At 44.2% G+C, this 16285-nt stretch overlaps 1 protein-coding gene across 1 annotated transcript in view; it reads left to right on the top strand.

Moving 5' to 3' along the window:
- LOC139054768 (rifampicin phosphotransferase-like) overlaps positions 1-16285 on the top strand; it is a 119758-nt gene that overhangs the window by 30673 nt on the left and 72800 nt on the right. Inside the window, exons 12-20 of the mRNA XM_070532367.1 lie at positions 2503-2633; positions 4090-4196; positions 4820-4858; positions 5484-5599; positions 5686-5756; positions 5831-5895; positions 14561-14708; positions 15240-15357; positions 16034-16134. Coding sequence (XP_070388468.1) covers positions 2503-2633; positions 4090-4196; positions 4820-4858; positions 5484-5599; positions 5686-5756; positions 5831-5895; positions 14561-14708; positions 15240-15357; positions 16034-16134 — 896 coding nt within the window. The remainder of the gene's footprint in view (positions 1-2502; positions 2634-4089; positions 4197-4819; positions 4859-5483; positions 5600-5685; positions 5757-5830; positions 5896-14560; positions 14709-15239; positions 15358-16033; positions 16135-16285) is intronic.

Here is a 16285-nt window from a genome sequence, read left to right as displayed (position 1 = left end):
AATGAAATTAACCACACAGAAGTTCGCAGGGCAGCCAGAGCTCGCATGCGTCGTGCATGCCACGTGAGTATCAACAACACCCAAAATGACATCTAGTAACCACATTTTTCTAAATAATCTATATGTCTTTCGTTGACAGCGATAACGAAGGTACATTAACACATCGCTTGTGACCATGTTTTTGGATATAGTACGCTTCAATGAGTTCTCGTTAGTATGGTGTGGTTCCCCTGCCAATAATTTGTGTGTCTTCTAGAAGAGTTGAACAGCTGCACATTCGGTACTGAGTAGGCACGTTTGCCCCTCCTCCTGACGTGACGGCCGCTTCGCGTTCTTTTAAGCGGGAATTAATACAGCGCCCCGTCTGGCCTATATACACGCGACCACACTTCGACGGTATGCGATAGACCAAATTTTTGAGGCAAGTTTTGAAATTAAGGCTGGTACTGCAGGCACTCCTAGGTTTAAGTTTTTTAATCCTAGCACATAGACTTGACGCCTTGCACGGCGCCGAGAACACAACCCGTATGCTGTGCCTTGTGACAACTTTTTTCACATTGTGAGAAACCTTGTGAATGTAGGGCGTGACTTACACTCGCTTACGGTCCTCATTGGCAGTGCTAAGTGCTCTGCCTTCTGTTTCTTTCTTCAACTTTGTCTCGGCTACTGTTTTGAGAACAGTGTCAGGAAAGCCGGCCAGCTGTAAATGTTTAATCTGCTCATGAAAACTTTGCTCCATTGAAGGATGGCAGCTTCTATTGAGGGCATTGTTGATGCAGACGGCGGCTATGCCACGCTTCACTAGTTTAGAGTGCGACGACTCGAATGGCAGAAGCTGTTTCTGGTTACAAGGCGCATACATCCAGCAAAGGTGACCATTGTTAGAGAAGGTTAGTTATAAGTCTAAAAACCTAATTGCATCGTCTGGTACCAGTTGTTTCGAAAAATGTAGAGCCTTCGTGCACGCTCTAATTGAGCTAAAAATGTCACCTGAGACCGATTATAGTTACAAAGGGTCTTTAAGGTCTGACAAGGTCTAAAAATCCTCAATATACCTGAAGACCTTGACTACCCTATCGTCATTTAAAGAGCTGCTCAGAGCTTTGTCAAATTTTGAAAGAAAAATGTGGCATAAGACGGGTGCCACACTGGACCCTATGCAGATACCATTCTTGTGCACAAACAACTCATCCAGAAATGATTTTGAAATTTTAGGATGATTTTGTTTGTGCAAAAGTTATTTTTTATTCGCCACATAGTGCTGGGATTTCTATTACCCTTCATTTATAATGGCGTTCATTTCTGTTTAGACTCGCGGTTATTTCTTTATTATTGATTCTCCTCTGAGACCATGTATAAAGGAGATAAGTAGCATTGTACGCTTCATTGTGTCCAAGCGCATGCAGGTATCAAGAGACGCTTTGAGCATGCCACTCACAGGACGTCTGTATAGGGGCGGGACGTCCCTGTTACAGGGCGTTGCTCTGGTTTGGCGGGCGTCTGTAGCAATCCTGCGAGATACAGACCAGAACGAGATTTCACATGCCTGTGAATTTTAGTGCGCGCATTATTTCAATTTTCTTTAACTTTGTGCTGTATTGAACATGAATTAGCACGCAAACCCTACCGCTAAGCTAAGCTTTCAAGTCCCGTGAGCCCCGCCCCTCAACTCCGTCCCTTTAGGCCAAACCATCGCCCCGCTTCAGATGAAACAATTCTTCATTCATTCGTAATTAAAATCTATCGCTGTCTCCTTATGTCTGTCAAGTCCAATTATGAGTAATTATTTTTCCCGAGTGGCATTGTGCGTTGTACACGGCGAGAAGCCCCATCTCCTGATGTAACATTTGTAGCCTAATTTTGTGCCTTCTACAGCTTCGCCAGTAATCCCAGCGTCGCTCAGCCTACGTTATCGATAGGTCGGTTGTCAGCGGTTGATGCTAAAGAAAGCATTACAATCGAGCGAAAAGAATCCTTTATATCAGATCAGGAAAGGCGATCCCGCAGCGGCCTGGAAGACGTATTGTGCATTGTCAAGAAATTCTTGTGAAGATTGTGCGCCGTGAGAGCAGGCTTTTTTCGCAGTAAATGAGTTCACAAATGGTGCAGTGGCTAAAGTTCGCTGACTCCTTTTTTATATTTTCTCTAATGTATCGGTGCAACAGCTTGGTACCAGCATATATACATTTCTTTTTTAAGCCTATCATATCGGCATGCTTTAGTTCATCTACGAATTTTATTAAAGTAAAGTTAAAGTAAGCGTCGAGTGCTCAATTTTTAATCTGCACAATAACAAAGCAGTCTTGCCCAAAACCCGTCATGTTTAATCGTATGCCTTTACTTTGATAACGCACCCACACTTTCGGTCCTCCTGGCATGAAAAAAAAAAAATGAGCTAGTGCTTCGGGAAAATTTGTTACTTCAGTCTGCAAATACTGCATGCAGTTGTCTATTACAAATGCTGCTTTTACAGGGTTTCTTTTTTTTTCTGACGTTGTGCAGAGCACGAGCTGCCCAAGGTGCTTCCACTTGTATCTGACATCAGGGACCAGTGCAGCAGAGTTCCTCAATTGACGGGGGGCAAAGGATCATCGCTAGCTGTGCTGGATTCTATCGCCACAGAAGTGCAAACGGTGCGTCACTGTAAGCATAGGAGAGCGAAAAAAAGGACATTTACTTTATTCGATTTAGTAAAGCAATGAAATGGGCTACTTGTTGAACGTTGATGGTTATATTGCGCTTAGTTTTACAGTGACGATATTAAGAGAAGGACAGGACGTGGACGTACGTAGCGCAACGCACGTCCACGTTCTGTCCTTCACTTAGTATTGTCGCTGTAAAACTAAGCGCAACATAACCATGTACTTTATTCGAGACGCATAAATGAGAAGTGCTGTGCTGTTCGCCACAGTCTTTTACCGAGTGGAACCGCTTATCTTCCGCCGCCATTGCGCTTGTTCTGTGGCATTTGTTTTCCTGTGTGTCCATTATTTAGTGACGCTGTATGATCATATTTCTAAAGATGAACCAACTAGCCCTCGCCAAGATGTTGCTATCGCCGTTCAGCCTCCGCAATGAGGAATGAATTACGTTTTGTTAATGTGTTGAAAGGACACAGGCGAACGACCGTGAAATAATAGCTACATATAAGGCAGCTATGATTGTTTGCAGTTTTTCAGGCGCTCTGATGTCAAACTAATCAAGGTTCACAGCTCTTAGTAGAACAGCTAAGCAGAAACGTGACATTGAGATTAGAATATGTTGTATGACATATGACTACGATGCTTAAACGATATGATTAGGAAGGGTTGGTTTATTAATTCATTTTATGATATGCGGTGGGTTGTGCTTTCATTGCGGGAAGTGCAGAATGTATCGACTTGTGGCCGTTTTTTTATTGACTATTTAGGCATGTTTATGTAACGCACTTTATGGCGGGAACGGTTTTCATATCATCTCATGTCATCATCATTTGACCGTTGTAAAAGGTATCGGTTGTGGCGCAAACGGTGGCACAGTAGCTGACAGCATTTCAAATTTCGCACGAATAAATCGTTCACTTTCAGTTAAGAACTCCTAAATGAGTAACATTGCAATGAACATACCGGGTGATCTCAATTTTCTCCTCATAGGCATCAAGCTACGAAAGGCACTAGGGAGAAACGCCAGGCTCACATCTCCAGCATTTTATCAAAGCTTGTTTCTCTCTCGCTCACAGTAAATATACTAAAAGAAATGAAAGAATACTGCGGGAAGTAATCCATTACAGTCATCATTTACAAATACACGCATAGATTACAGTGTGAAACGAAACCGTTTAAATTAAACAGTATAACGGTAATTATTTCTAAATCAAGCTCGAAAATAGTGATCGACTACTACTGTGGCTCCAGTTAAAGAACTATGCGGGTTTGGATGGGACGAGTGCTGTGTGACTCCACGCGATATTAGTTGATCCTTTGAAGATACTGACAGGAAAACTGTTATAAAAGGTTGCTTGATGCATAACCTCTTTCAGTAATGCGTTTTGTTACTGCACCGTAACCGCATGTTCATTCGCCTGTTCAGTTAATGGCCTTTCATATTCAGTTTTCAGTACCTCGTGGATTTATCATCACAACCAAGTCATACGAGCTTTTTTCTGCGAACGAAGAATTCGGTAAACTGGTGCAACAAATTGAAACTGCAAGAGGCAGGTGAGCTTTTTAGGTGGAATTATTCAATGAAAATGAGCGTATTAGCGCAGAAATAAATGTTCTGAACTAAAGTGAGAAACGTCTTTACTTGTGGAAGGTATGTTTCACTATTCTAGTAGGAAGAGTGTTGCAGGTTACAAATTACTTTTGTGTGCTATCAAACATGCAGCTTCACTCGCAGAATTTCATTGAGCCTATGCGCTTTGTTGTAAAAAGGAACAAGAACAGCACAGCTTCTTTGCATTCGAAGGGCTACGTGCATGATTTAACAATATTTCACCTCAGTGACGTCATGCGGGTGTTTCAGATGACACGAATCCACAAGACGAAAAAAAGTGACTGCATGAGAAGTTCTGCAGTTACGCTGCGGAAGTAGAGAGACATTTAATAAAAAGTTTCGCACTCCTAATTGCTTAACAATTCGGGTGTTATTAGCGGTCTGCGTGAGGACCGAACTTAAGCGGTAGGTAATGCGATAAAAAAAAACTAAAGGAAAGCAAGACTGTCACGTTAGTTTTTTATTTACACAATATAAGGAGATGTCGGCGCAGATATACCGCGCCATTCGATTGTTTCAGTGAAAGTTGACGCAACTACCGCAGATTTTTAAAATTTTTTTGCAGAGATGACTGGCAAACAGCGCTGAAAGAAGTGTGTTCAAGGTAAGTTGTATGCTTTTAGACATGCACAATAAAGCAAAGATATTTTAGAAGGGTTTAGAAGGGCAAAGAGCGACTTCATATTGGAAAAGTGTGCTATCTCCGTATAATAAGAGGGTACTGTGAGAATTACAAAGATGACAAAAAATTATGAATCCTGGGTATATCTATGGGCATTATTGGCATTTGTAGCGTTGATGACACACACACACGCACGAACACACACACACACACACACACACACACACACACACACACACACACACACACACACGCACACACACACACGCACACACACACACACACACACACACGCACACACACACACACACACACACACGCACAGACACACACACACACACACACACCACACACACACACACACACACACATGTGGAAGCGAGGGCACGTGCACGCAAAGAAATAAAAAAGCAAGCATAATTCTACAAATAGAAATTTATTACAAGCTCAACTTCTCTAAGTTAAAAATGACTTTCTAAAATGCATAAATAACTGTGGTTTAAAAGATAAAAAAACAGGGACGTCAAGTGCTTAAGGGATAATAATCTACTTTTTATTTTCCTCTTTGGAGATGTTAGCTTTATCGTACCGTCTTTATCGCATGCAGGGTGGTAGATGCTATTGAAGAAATGAAGATGCCTACAAAAGTTGCGCAAGAAATTTCCTTCCGCGTTTCAACATTTCGCAACGGCACCGCATTTGCCGTCCGATCTTCAGCAATAGGTAAGATTTCATACTACTGAAAAATGAAAGAAAGAAGGATATATGTGTGGATACTCACACCTTCTTCTGGCACTTCTTGAATGCAGGTGAAGACTCTGAGGACATGTCAGCCGCTGGTCAAATGACCACATTGCTTGGCGTTCAGGGCCAGGAAAATGTAAAAAGACTAATTTGATTTAGGCACCCGCTCGGTTCCCAGTTATCTTATGTTTATGATGCTTTGCTTTGAAGGTCATCAGCGCTGTGGTGAAGTGCTGGGCATCGCAGTACAGCTTCACAAACGTGAACTATAAGAGGTGAGTTTAAATTACGAGCCGCCAAGGTTGAAAGCATTCGCTATATTTTTATACGAATATTGCCTTTGTGCATTGTGCATGTCTTGTTTTGTAAACCAAATACAGGAAGCGACAACTTAAACAATTTTCTTACAGAAAGTTAAGCCTTGCACTTGTGCAACATGATGGGCGAGTTGCGTTCATTCGTGGGTGCTTTCTGTAGCGCGACAACATGAGAACAATATAGATAAACAGGAAATGCGTTGGGAAGTTGTCTTTCCGAACCGGATGTAGTGTGAAGGAGACGAAATGACGGGACGACAAACCGGAGCTGGATGCACAGTAACAATTTTAACATAGTTGTCGAATGGCACTACTAAGGAATGCATGAACCCCATACAGACACGTGGATGGCGATGTATGTATGTATGTATGTATGTATGTATGTATGTATGTATGTATGTATGTATGTATGTATGTATGTATGTATGTATGTATGTATGTATGTATGTATGTATGTATGTATGTATGTATGTATGTATGTATGTATGTATGTATGTATGTATGTATGTATGTATGTATGTATGTATGTATGTATGTATGTATGTATGTATGTATGTATGTATGTATGTATGTATGTATGTATGTATGTATGTATGTATGTATGTATGTATGTATGTGTTCGCGCGTACGTACCTAAATGTGAATCACTGTGAGTGCATGTTGGTGTGCCTGCGTTACTTTTTCCAACAACTGATTCGGGAGCCAGCGTTCATGTTTTTGATTGATATTCCAGTGTGTTCTGTGCGGACATCCTAAGAAGCTGCAACTGCTGCGCTGTGTCTCTTCTGAAATTGGCAAACGCGGAGTTATAGTGCTCACCAGGGGTGCTATGCAGGATGCGCCGAGTTTCTCGTTCACCCGAGTTTTGCCCGAGTTTGCTCGACGGCAGTCAGTGAACAGAGATAGCGCGGAACGGGCCGAAGGTGCAGGCAAAAAAATATGTAGACAAGAAGTCGCGTATGACAACATGAGCGCACCCTGCGCGGCACGCTGCTTCCACGTTTCACGCGCACAAGGCTGCACAACGAAACGCGCCAGCGCCGCGTATTGTTACCAACGGATTATCGCAACTTAGCGATACCGTGACTGCCCCGCTGTCTGTCAGCACACTTGCCGTGAGCCGTTTGCCACGCCTTTCCCGGGCGCCTCAAGGGCGTGCCTCATCTTTCGGGCGCTATCTATCTATCCTCCATCGAATGCGAACGGGGTACATGCGGCGCATTCTTGCACCTACACTTTCACTCAAACGAATACATTAAAATACGACAAATAAAATAACGCACATTTTTATTTCTTTAGGTATCTGTTTTTCGTTTTCAATGCTAGAAATTTGTGATGACAAACGGAGATCGAGCAAATTATTAAATTTTGCACTTCTTGCCGTCAGTGGCGACAGGGAGGCGAAAGCTTAGAAGCGGTACATTGAAGTGGGTCGCACGCACGAGGGCGTTCATACGGTGATAAGTCGCCTAGGGGCGCTGTAGTGCTATTCTCAATAAAGTCGGTCATGATCCATGGAGGGTCATGGCCACTCTTTCTCTATTAGGGGAATAGAAACGCAGCGCCGCGGTACGGCTGTTCATCGCAGGCGCTTCACTAGGCCATTAAGGCCCCCGCTTTACCAACTAAAAACGACACAACAGCTGTCGCTGTAAAATGGCGGTATGTTATTTTAGAGTGCGTAGTGACGCAGTTCAGTGAAAATGTACCAGTTTATCTTTGTGCGCGAAGCCTCTGCGATACATTGCGAAATGTGCGCGCTTCCCCAGCGACAGAATTCATCGCTTGTCATCGCTTGCCCAGTGAAGGCGCCTCTGAGCGCATGTACGCAGTATACGAGTGTTGTGCAGTCGAAGGTGCTTGCGGATTACCTCTGCTGGAGCCAGCAGCGATCGCAGATGGATATCGTAACGACACCGCAGCACTCGCATTTTGGCAGGTGAGGGCTCTTGTGTGCAGTTATGAAATCAGATTTCGAACGGAGAGAGGTGTTGGAACTGTTGAGTGCGCAGTGCTTGTGATGAAGAAATGCCATTGCACTGGGCCTAGAAGAGCGAGCGATTCTCGGACGCTGATCGTGTTTACGACGTTGTGGCTCCGTTTCATCACCGATGACAGAGCAGCCATCTGAAACGACTGCTGCAATAAGCACTCCTCAGCATCGTCGTCCCCCTCGACGCCTCGACGCCTTGCAAGCACCTACAGTGACGTGCCGATAATTATTTACTCTGCGCTACGCGCCGCAATGCAGGCAATGAAACCGCGTTGTGCGGCCATCTCAGCCCGAGAAGATGTATGCCAGCGACAGTCAACGCTTTGTTTTCGATAGTGGTGCTCAGTACATCACCGATGACAGTGCGTTGTGCGTGTTTTATGTCGGCGGTCAAGATTGTTGATGCCTCTCAGCTCGACACCGCGTCGCTGTTGCCGGAAGATAAGTTGGGCGTGGCCCAACTGTAGTGGGTGCGCGCGCAATAGTTACATGCCTCGCGCGGGGCGTGACCTCTGGTTTTGATTGACAGGCGAACTCGTGCTAAACTCGTACATCGCGAAACCCCCTCCGAGTTCAACTCGGGAACATGGCGGCGGCAGCAGCAGCCTGTTTCATTGCATCCAGCGGCAGCAAGCGTCAGTGTGACCGTCCGGACCCGTTCACCTGCATGACCGACGGGAAGTTTCAGCGTCATTTTCGCCTGTCGAAGACATCAGTGTGCTGGCTGTGTGACGAGCTAGGCGAAGACTCTCGTCTGCGGAGACAGCGTGGCGGGCTTCATTCGCTCACCGCCGTAGTGCAAGTCCTCTGTGTCTTCCGTTTCTACGGGACTGGGAGTTTTCAGGGAAGCGTCGGCGCCGAGCGTTACATCGGACGCCATCAAACTACTGTTAGCCACTGTGTCAGAGATGTGTCTGACGCGTTTATCGATGCGGCAGTGCGTAAGCGGTGGCTAGCTTTCCAGAATACTGCGGCGGAGCGGGCATATATAAAAGAATGCTTCCCACTTCGTGGGAACATTACGAACGTAGTCGGGTGTGTCGACGGAACGTACGTAGGAATTAAGGCGCCTTCAATGTCAGCGTTACTGTGATTAACAGACTTTTTCGCTGGTTGATCACTTTTTGTCGATTGTTCTACTTATCTGTCAGGGTGCCTTCCAAATGGCTCACTTTCTTGGGAAAGGGGTTAAGTATAAATAGATAAATGGATATCACTAATTGTGTGAAGTAACCTATGAATCCTAATCTCATAAACAACTTGGGGTTCTTCATTGGTGAAGTTACTAAGTATGCACAATGCTGAATTTTGGTCATGCGTAATCTATCGGCCGCACTATGAAACAGCAAGGCATTGCACAATTTGTTGCAGCGCGAGATGTGGATGTTGCGCCAAGCCGGTTGTGCCTATGCATTTGTGGCGAAATGAAAATGCATTGAGAATCTTAGTGTGTTGGCTTGCATGAAGAAAATACTTCAGATTGTTTGCTCTGTTCACTGTCGATGCATGTGCCAGAGGTTCAGTGCACCTTCTTTTTTTGGGGGGGGGGGCGGCGTTATTCTGGATGGATAAATTGTATATTTTCGTCTCATAATGGGGCTCTAATTCTTAAGCATTAGAACAATGCACATCCGATACTCTGCAGAACTCTCTGTACGTGAAGATGTCGTGAACCACCAAGGCATTATTACATATCGGGAGAAATGTGGTGCAGATGCCAATGAAAAGTGGGTCTTTAACCTACCATGATAAAAATAAAACTTGCAGAGCAAATAGACCATTTGTACAGCTTTAGAGCAACGATTACACAAAACGTTATATGCCCAAACGAGTAAACACTTGCCGCAATGCCAAAGTAGGCTGAGCGAAATGCAGCATATATTGGCATTGAACATGTCTCGTAACTTATTTTTATTGTAAGCCCTCGCTGTCACACCTTTCCCTCCAGCACTCCCTTTACTGAAACGTGGCACTGTCTTTCCATTGGTGTCATGATGATAATGGTAACGGCAGCAGCAAGGCTCGTTAATGCTTGCCTCTTTGATTCCTGTGAGTTTAGTGGTAAAGAATATGGCACGTTCATACATACAGCTGTGCTGCAAAATTTAACATTTGTGATTTTTCGGAGAACTAATTTGTGTTGGGAAATTTCAAAGATGTGCATCATTGTGGCCTAATAACTAGAGCATTGGTGAGGTTGAAGACGGTGTATTGGTATAGAAACTTGAAGTTTAATTGCACAACAATTCGACGGGACACAAAGAGAAATACACACAGCAGAATGCTTTGCTGTGTGTGTTACACTTCTTTGTGTGCCGTTGAATTGTTGTGCGATCCAACTGAAAATAGAGCATTGGGCTTCTTTGGTGCAGGACTGAGGAAGTGTGAGCTATTCGACAACATGCCAGTGCCTTGCCACACACTTATGGAAGTCGGAAGGTTTGCAAACAAAGCTTTGCTTTCAAATCCACCTGCTCATGTAATACAAGCGCTGATTGAAAGAACCATCACACAAAAATAATGGTGAAATCAATGGCCTGTGAAAAGTGTAATTTGTATATAGACACTGTTGACATAATAGGTGCCATACCGGTGCCATAATAGGTGCCATACCGGCCTCAAAATTGTACTGGACAGAGCAGTTTGTTTCCTATGTGAAGCTCGACCTCCCATTACATGCTGTGCAAATAACCAAGCTCAGTTTGTTTTGACGTGCTACACAACATTCAGTGTAACCTGTTTTTGATTCTAAAGAAGTGCCAAACACCACCCCTTTTTCAAGGACGTCATGGGAATATTTGGCGAGACCTTTTTCAGCCCCTCATAATGGAAGTGTGGTCAGCCAGCTTTGCTTGAATGCCTTTATAGATTTCTGCTCCTAAATCATTGTGCGCTACCAAATTGCAGAAGTCTATGCAAAAGGTGCAAGGCATTACGTGTTTCTATAGTCGGATACAACTTTAGGAGGCTGCGGAATCTGCACTTTAAGGCAGGTGAACACAAGCCTGCACCAATGGGCACGCACTCGAGACTGATATCGTGCCGCCAGACAGACTAATATTGCTCGTTGGAGAGGGACTATTTCTTTAGACGTGTAGGCAATCGGCTGCTGCGCTTTGGTCATCTGGGTGGGGCCTCTCCTGTCTTCTGAAGTTTTATCCGACTGTAAAGGATGTGCTTTTCATACAACACAAAAGCACAAAGTGTACAATTATTTGGCCTATGAAATGGATACATAAGAAGTGTGCTATGCAAGGGCTTAAGATGTGTGAAATATGGTACATGCAATTATAAGACAATGTTAAAGAATATGTGGTATCGTACATGCATGTAATGGCACATTTGAATCGGGGAGTGTTGCAGTCATATGCACAGTCTATAGGTGATAGCATTATTAAGCTCCTGCTGTTTCCTTTCTTCATTGTGAATTACACACACCGTTCATCTTGTGGCTAATGAACTCGCACTGTATTCTTGCACATAGAAAGAACAAACAGCATGATGACGTGTATGCTGCATTAGTGTATTTTTTATTTACATGGTCCAAGAGTGGCACAGGTTGTCTTACGTTTTTGCCTATTTTGAAGGGACACAAAGTGCATGTTATAAGTCTCCTAATATGCACAGCACAGTGTTTACTGCAATAATTTTATTCATGTTCTTGAATAATAAACAAAATATTAAACTGAAAGCTCCTTTATAAGGTGCCTTCTGTGGGCTCGACATGAGAGCAGTGAGGGCACCGATACTACTGTTGCGGAGCAGCCCTCTGGACCTTTGCCACACTCTCAAGAGCACGTGCCTGGCGCTCGCCTACTGCCACCAGGCGGTTGAGTGCCTCCAGCAGCAGAATGTTTTGCTGCAAAAAAGTGTATTGGAATGAATCAGCCACGTACAAACCATAATTTACAAAGAAAAATTCTCGTTGCACTATTAGTACTAAGTGCCCTTAAATGTGGAAGCCTCTAGTGTAGTATGCTTAGTAAAACAATGCGTTGGGACCACATTGCTTTATTTTTCAAAACTGGGGTTTTTTCTTTCAGAGCCAATTGTCATGTTGATTAGTGTGCCAGCCACTGAGGTGGCCCTGCACCTTCACGAGTCTCTACTGTCAGCACCACAAACCTATTTTTGTTCGCTGCAAAACAAATGCCTCACCCTACAGTCCCATCTTATATATACGAGCTGATTGCATCCTATGCCTACAAACATCATATTCTTGTCCCATTACGCAATTTTCTACCATCCTTGGCTGTAGTTCTCTCTCCTTGACATTCATTCTGTAATGCTTATGTAATCACCTGATATGAATTGGCAACAAGTGATCGAATACGTGCATGGCCTGCCTGCCGATTCCTTTCTTTTTTAATCTCAACTAGCATATCAGTTGCCACGGTTTACTACGCCACTGTCTTCCTGCCTTAATGCTATCTGCAACAATTTTTGTTACTTCGCTTTCTACACAGTCCTTGACATCTCAAGTTTCTTTGTTAACCTCCAGGTTTATGTCCCATATTGCATAACCGGTGGAATGCAATGATTCTAGACTTTTTTCAAGGATATCGTTAACGTGGGGATCACGATTCGGTAATGCCTTCGATGTGCTGTTCAACCCATGAAATTTTTGTATAAGTTTCCTGCTTTATATCAGTACTTGCTATTGATATTTCACTTGGGTAAAGATACTCTTCCATAAATTTTCTAGCTTAATGTCACTCATGAATTTCTGTTGCCTCACCAAGTTAGTGAAGGTTACCTTCATCTATTCCATATTTTCGCGGGCCCACTTGCACGTAAAAGCACGAACACTCATTGGTTCTCACTGCCTTCTTTAAACTGCTGGACATTCAGTTCGTTACTACGAAAGTGACTTAATCCGTGCACTCTTATTATGCTAAATATGAAACAGTAGAAATATACTTATCTGCAGTTTGTCGAATTCTCCTTCACTGTGTTGGTAGCGAGATCCATCGTCGGTACCACCTCGTCGCATCGTAGCTATATTGGATGTCTACCTTTTGCCCACACTATGTAATGTTCGTGACGCTCGCAGTCACGCAGAGTGGAGGAACTCAGCGCACTCGCAGAAGCAGCACCGGACAAGTTGTTTCTTCAGCACTTCGCCGTGAACAGTAGGTGCGCGTTGCGATCTACAAAATCGCCGAAGCTATTGGCAGTCTTACCGGGTGCACGGGAAGATTGCCCACGGAGGAACAGAACTATCCAAGAAATAGTGGCCTTCGTCGAGCCTGATCACTACGTCGCGCACTGCAAGCTCGTTGTACGGGTTTGTTTACACTGGGCCTCTCTGATGCTTAGCCGCCATGCTTGCCCGGTGAATGGATGTGATGACGCCACTACAGCGCTCCCTCGTGGTATAATGCGAAGCGTACTAAATTACAAAGTAGTCTAAGACGCATTCAGTGCACATCTCGTAAGCTTCAAAATGCTTCTAAACCACGTTTAAGTAACTAATAATATTGTACTAAATGCATTTGTTTTACAACTTGCTTCTGCATGTAATGCACTCGGTGGAACGACAAACAAGTGAAAGAAGGCACGACTATGCACCGACGGTATGATCACGTGAGCCCCAGTTTGTCGACCGCCCAGAAGGCAACGCCCAAGGAATGATAGCCAGCCAGAGTGAATCTAGATAAACCAATGAAACTGGAGGCTTGTCGAAAGATAAACTGTGTCTCGGTACCATTCGTGCTTTCATCTTGGGGTGTCGCCAGAGCTCGTGAAGATCCCGTGTTTCGCCAAACTCGACGCATCCTGCATAGCACCCCAGTCCTGGTGAGCTCAACAGGAAAGTTCAAAACACGCAAACTTGCAGGCAGGCTGCATGAAGACGTACATTACATGAAGGACGGAAAACTAAAGAGGACTTTGGCTTAGAGAAGCACAAAATTAACGCTTCCCAGAGGCTGGCGAACATGCTCCCACAGCTCATTTCTTGCTCGGCAGTTAATTTTGGTTATTAAAACTAATGAAAGTAGTTAGAAGCGGAATATATCGCATGCTTCCTAGTGTGCTGCATTGTTTCTTAATGACTATAATATTGCCGTGCTTGTTATGTAGGTGTTTTATACTAAATAAAGCAGTCAAAGTCATGACTTTCATACCTGCTTATGTGAATATGCGCAGTGAGATACGCATCGTGCTGTCCGCGCATCCAAGCTTGCATATTGTGCTTTCTGAAACGTGCGACATACCACCTCGGGACAGCGGTTTAGAAATGCGTTATTGTATATGGGCATTTTTCATCGAGATATCAGGACGAAACCAACGAAAAGACTCAAATCGCGAGGTAATTTCTCATGTACATCAGTTGCGGTGGTATCTGTTCTTGCTAAATGTCGTTAAGAAGCACTTGCCTTCCTTGAGCCCTCCTTCACAAGCTTAGACGTGTGCTCGAAAGAAGACATTATCCGAAATGTACCAATTACTGAAAACCTGTTAACAAAAAACAACGAACCCATACTGAGCTTTCTTTTATGACACCAGACACCTCAATGTTTCAGAAGAAACGTGTGCTTCAGTTTGTAGTCTTCGGCAATCGACCAGTGGGTTTCTGAGCGTTGCATTATGTGCTACTCTCTGCTACTTTGACGTGGTATTTCGCAGGCAATATGGACAGCCACTGGACGTGCCAATGGCAGTTGTGGTACAGGAGCTCGTGGAAGCAACTGCGGCGGGTGTCATGTTTACATGTGATCCACTTACCGGGAGCCCATCGTACATCACTGTGACCGCCAACTACGGTATCGGTGAAGTAAGCGCTGCATCACATTTTATCGCGTCATTAATTTTTTTGGATAGTTCATGAATGATTTTGAGCTACAGTTAGTAGACGCTGAAAGAAATTCAGTTTTTTTACTTTCTTTTCGGCTGCGTGACTACTGACTGGTGTTGGGGGGTACGGCCTCTTATGGTATTCTAGACATGCGCAGCCAAACTGCAACTGTGTCTTCTTCGCTGGGCTTAGGTGGAACGCGTTCCCTTATTCTGTTTATGCAAACAGCTAATTTTCTGATGTGTGGCTGTTAGTGGTGCGAAAAGTTAGTTAGATATAACGGTGCTATGGAAGTGGAAACAACCATAAGAAAAATTTGAGCATTAGAGTATGATGCGCATTTACTCAATCAATGTTTGCACCTTCCAAATTTATGCGACAGCCGAACCATTCTTTCGCCTCGAAATAGAAAAAAAAGGCATGCGCGAGATAATAATTTTCACGAACGTAATAGGCCTCTTTTGCCAATTCCTGGTGGTATCTTATACATTTGGGTTTGTTCCTGTGCAGTCTGTGGTATCGGCATCGGCAGACCCGGATACCTTTGTATTGAAGAAGACGGGAACGCAGACACTGACCATCGAGTCAAAACAGATAGGTCACAAGTCAGTCTACACAACCACGTCCGGTGAGCCTGTGAGCCTATGAAATCATACAATAGGGGCTGCTGTTCTAGTAAATGCGCAGAACAAGAGTGTGCGACACCTTTGTAATGCGAATAATTGTGACCACCTGGAGTTATCTAAGGTAAACATAATCTAAGTACATGAGGGCTTTTACATTTGGCCTCCACCGAAATGCGGCTGGCGTGGCTTAGAATAAAGCCCACTACCCTGTCTTCGTCAGTAGCAATGGCCCCTGAGCCACCATAGTCGGTCAATTGAACTACAGGTCTGTAGGCCCGAAATAGCTTCAGGCCTGTCGGATGGCATAAACATACCTGGCGCTTGCATGAAATGCGGTCAAAGGCCGAATGTGCTCTAACGCTCAGAGAAAGACTGCAGGTTTGCAAAAGCAGCGTTGGATTTTTTTAGGTTAGAGGTTACATAGTAACGATAACACTTTCAGGCTAGTTCGCCAGGATCGTTGTAAGCAGCCTATATCCTGTTCTGATGTCGAAATCAACAGATTTCTGAGTCGAACAAGTTTTCTGTACACCTGCCATGACAAGCCTGGTCCTCTGGGTGGTGTGGGGAGTGTCCAAATGCATTTACGCTGCTTCTGTGCTCCAGTCGGATGCCACTATAAATACCAACCGTCTTCATAATCATCGTGTGGCACGTGACTTGACATTTTTATTGCAGAGAATGGCGGTGTGGTTACGGTACCACTGAGTTCGGAGAAGGCACAGATCTCATCAATTTCTGACAAAGACGTCGAAAAGTTGGCCATTATTGGCATGCAGGTAACGTCGTGATCTCACTCTGCTGGTCCATGTTATTCATAACTTAAACGCACATTCGGATAGTGTACAGCATGCAGGGCACTTCAGAGAGAGCTTTAGCGCGGGGGCTCCTATCTAAATGCATGGGAAACGAAAATTCGTTTTTTCTTGG

The sequence above is a fragment of the Dermacentor albipictus genome, chromosome 1, assembly GCF_038994185.2.
Source record: "Dermacentor albipictus isolate Rhodes 1998 colony chromosome 1, USDA_Dalb.pri_finalv2, whole genome shotgun sequence".
In the NCBI taxonomy this organism is placed as follows: Eukaryota; Metazoa; Arthropoda; class Arachnida; order Ixodida; family Ixodidae; genus Dermacentor; species Dermacentor albipictus.
Note: the sequence above shows the minus strand (reverse complement) of the source record. Positions and strands in the feature narration are given on the sequence as shown.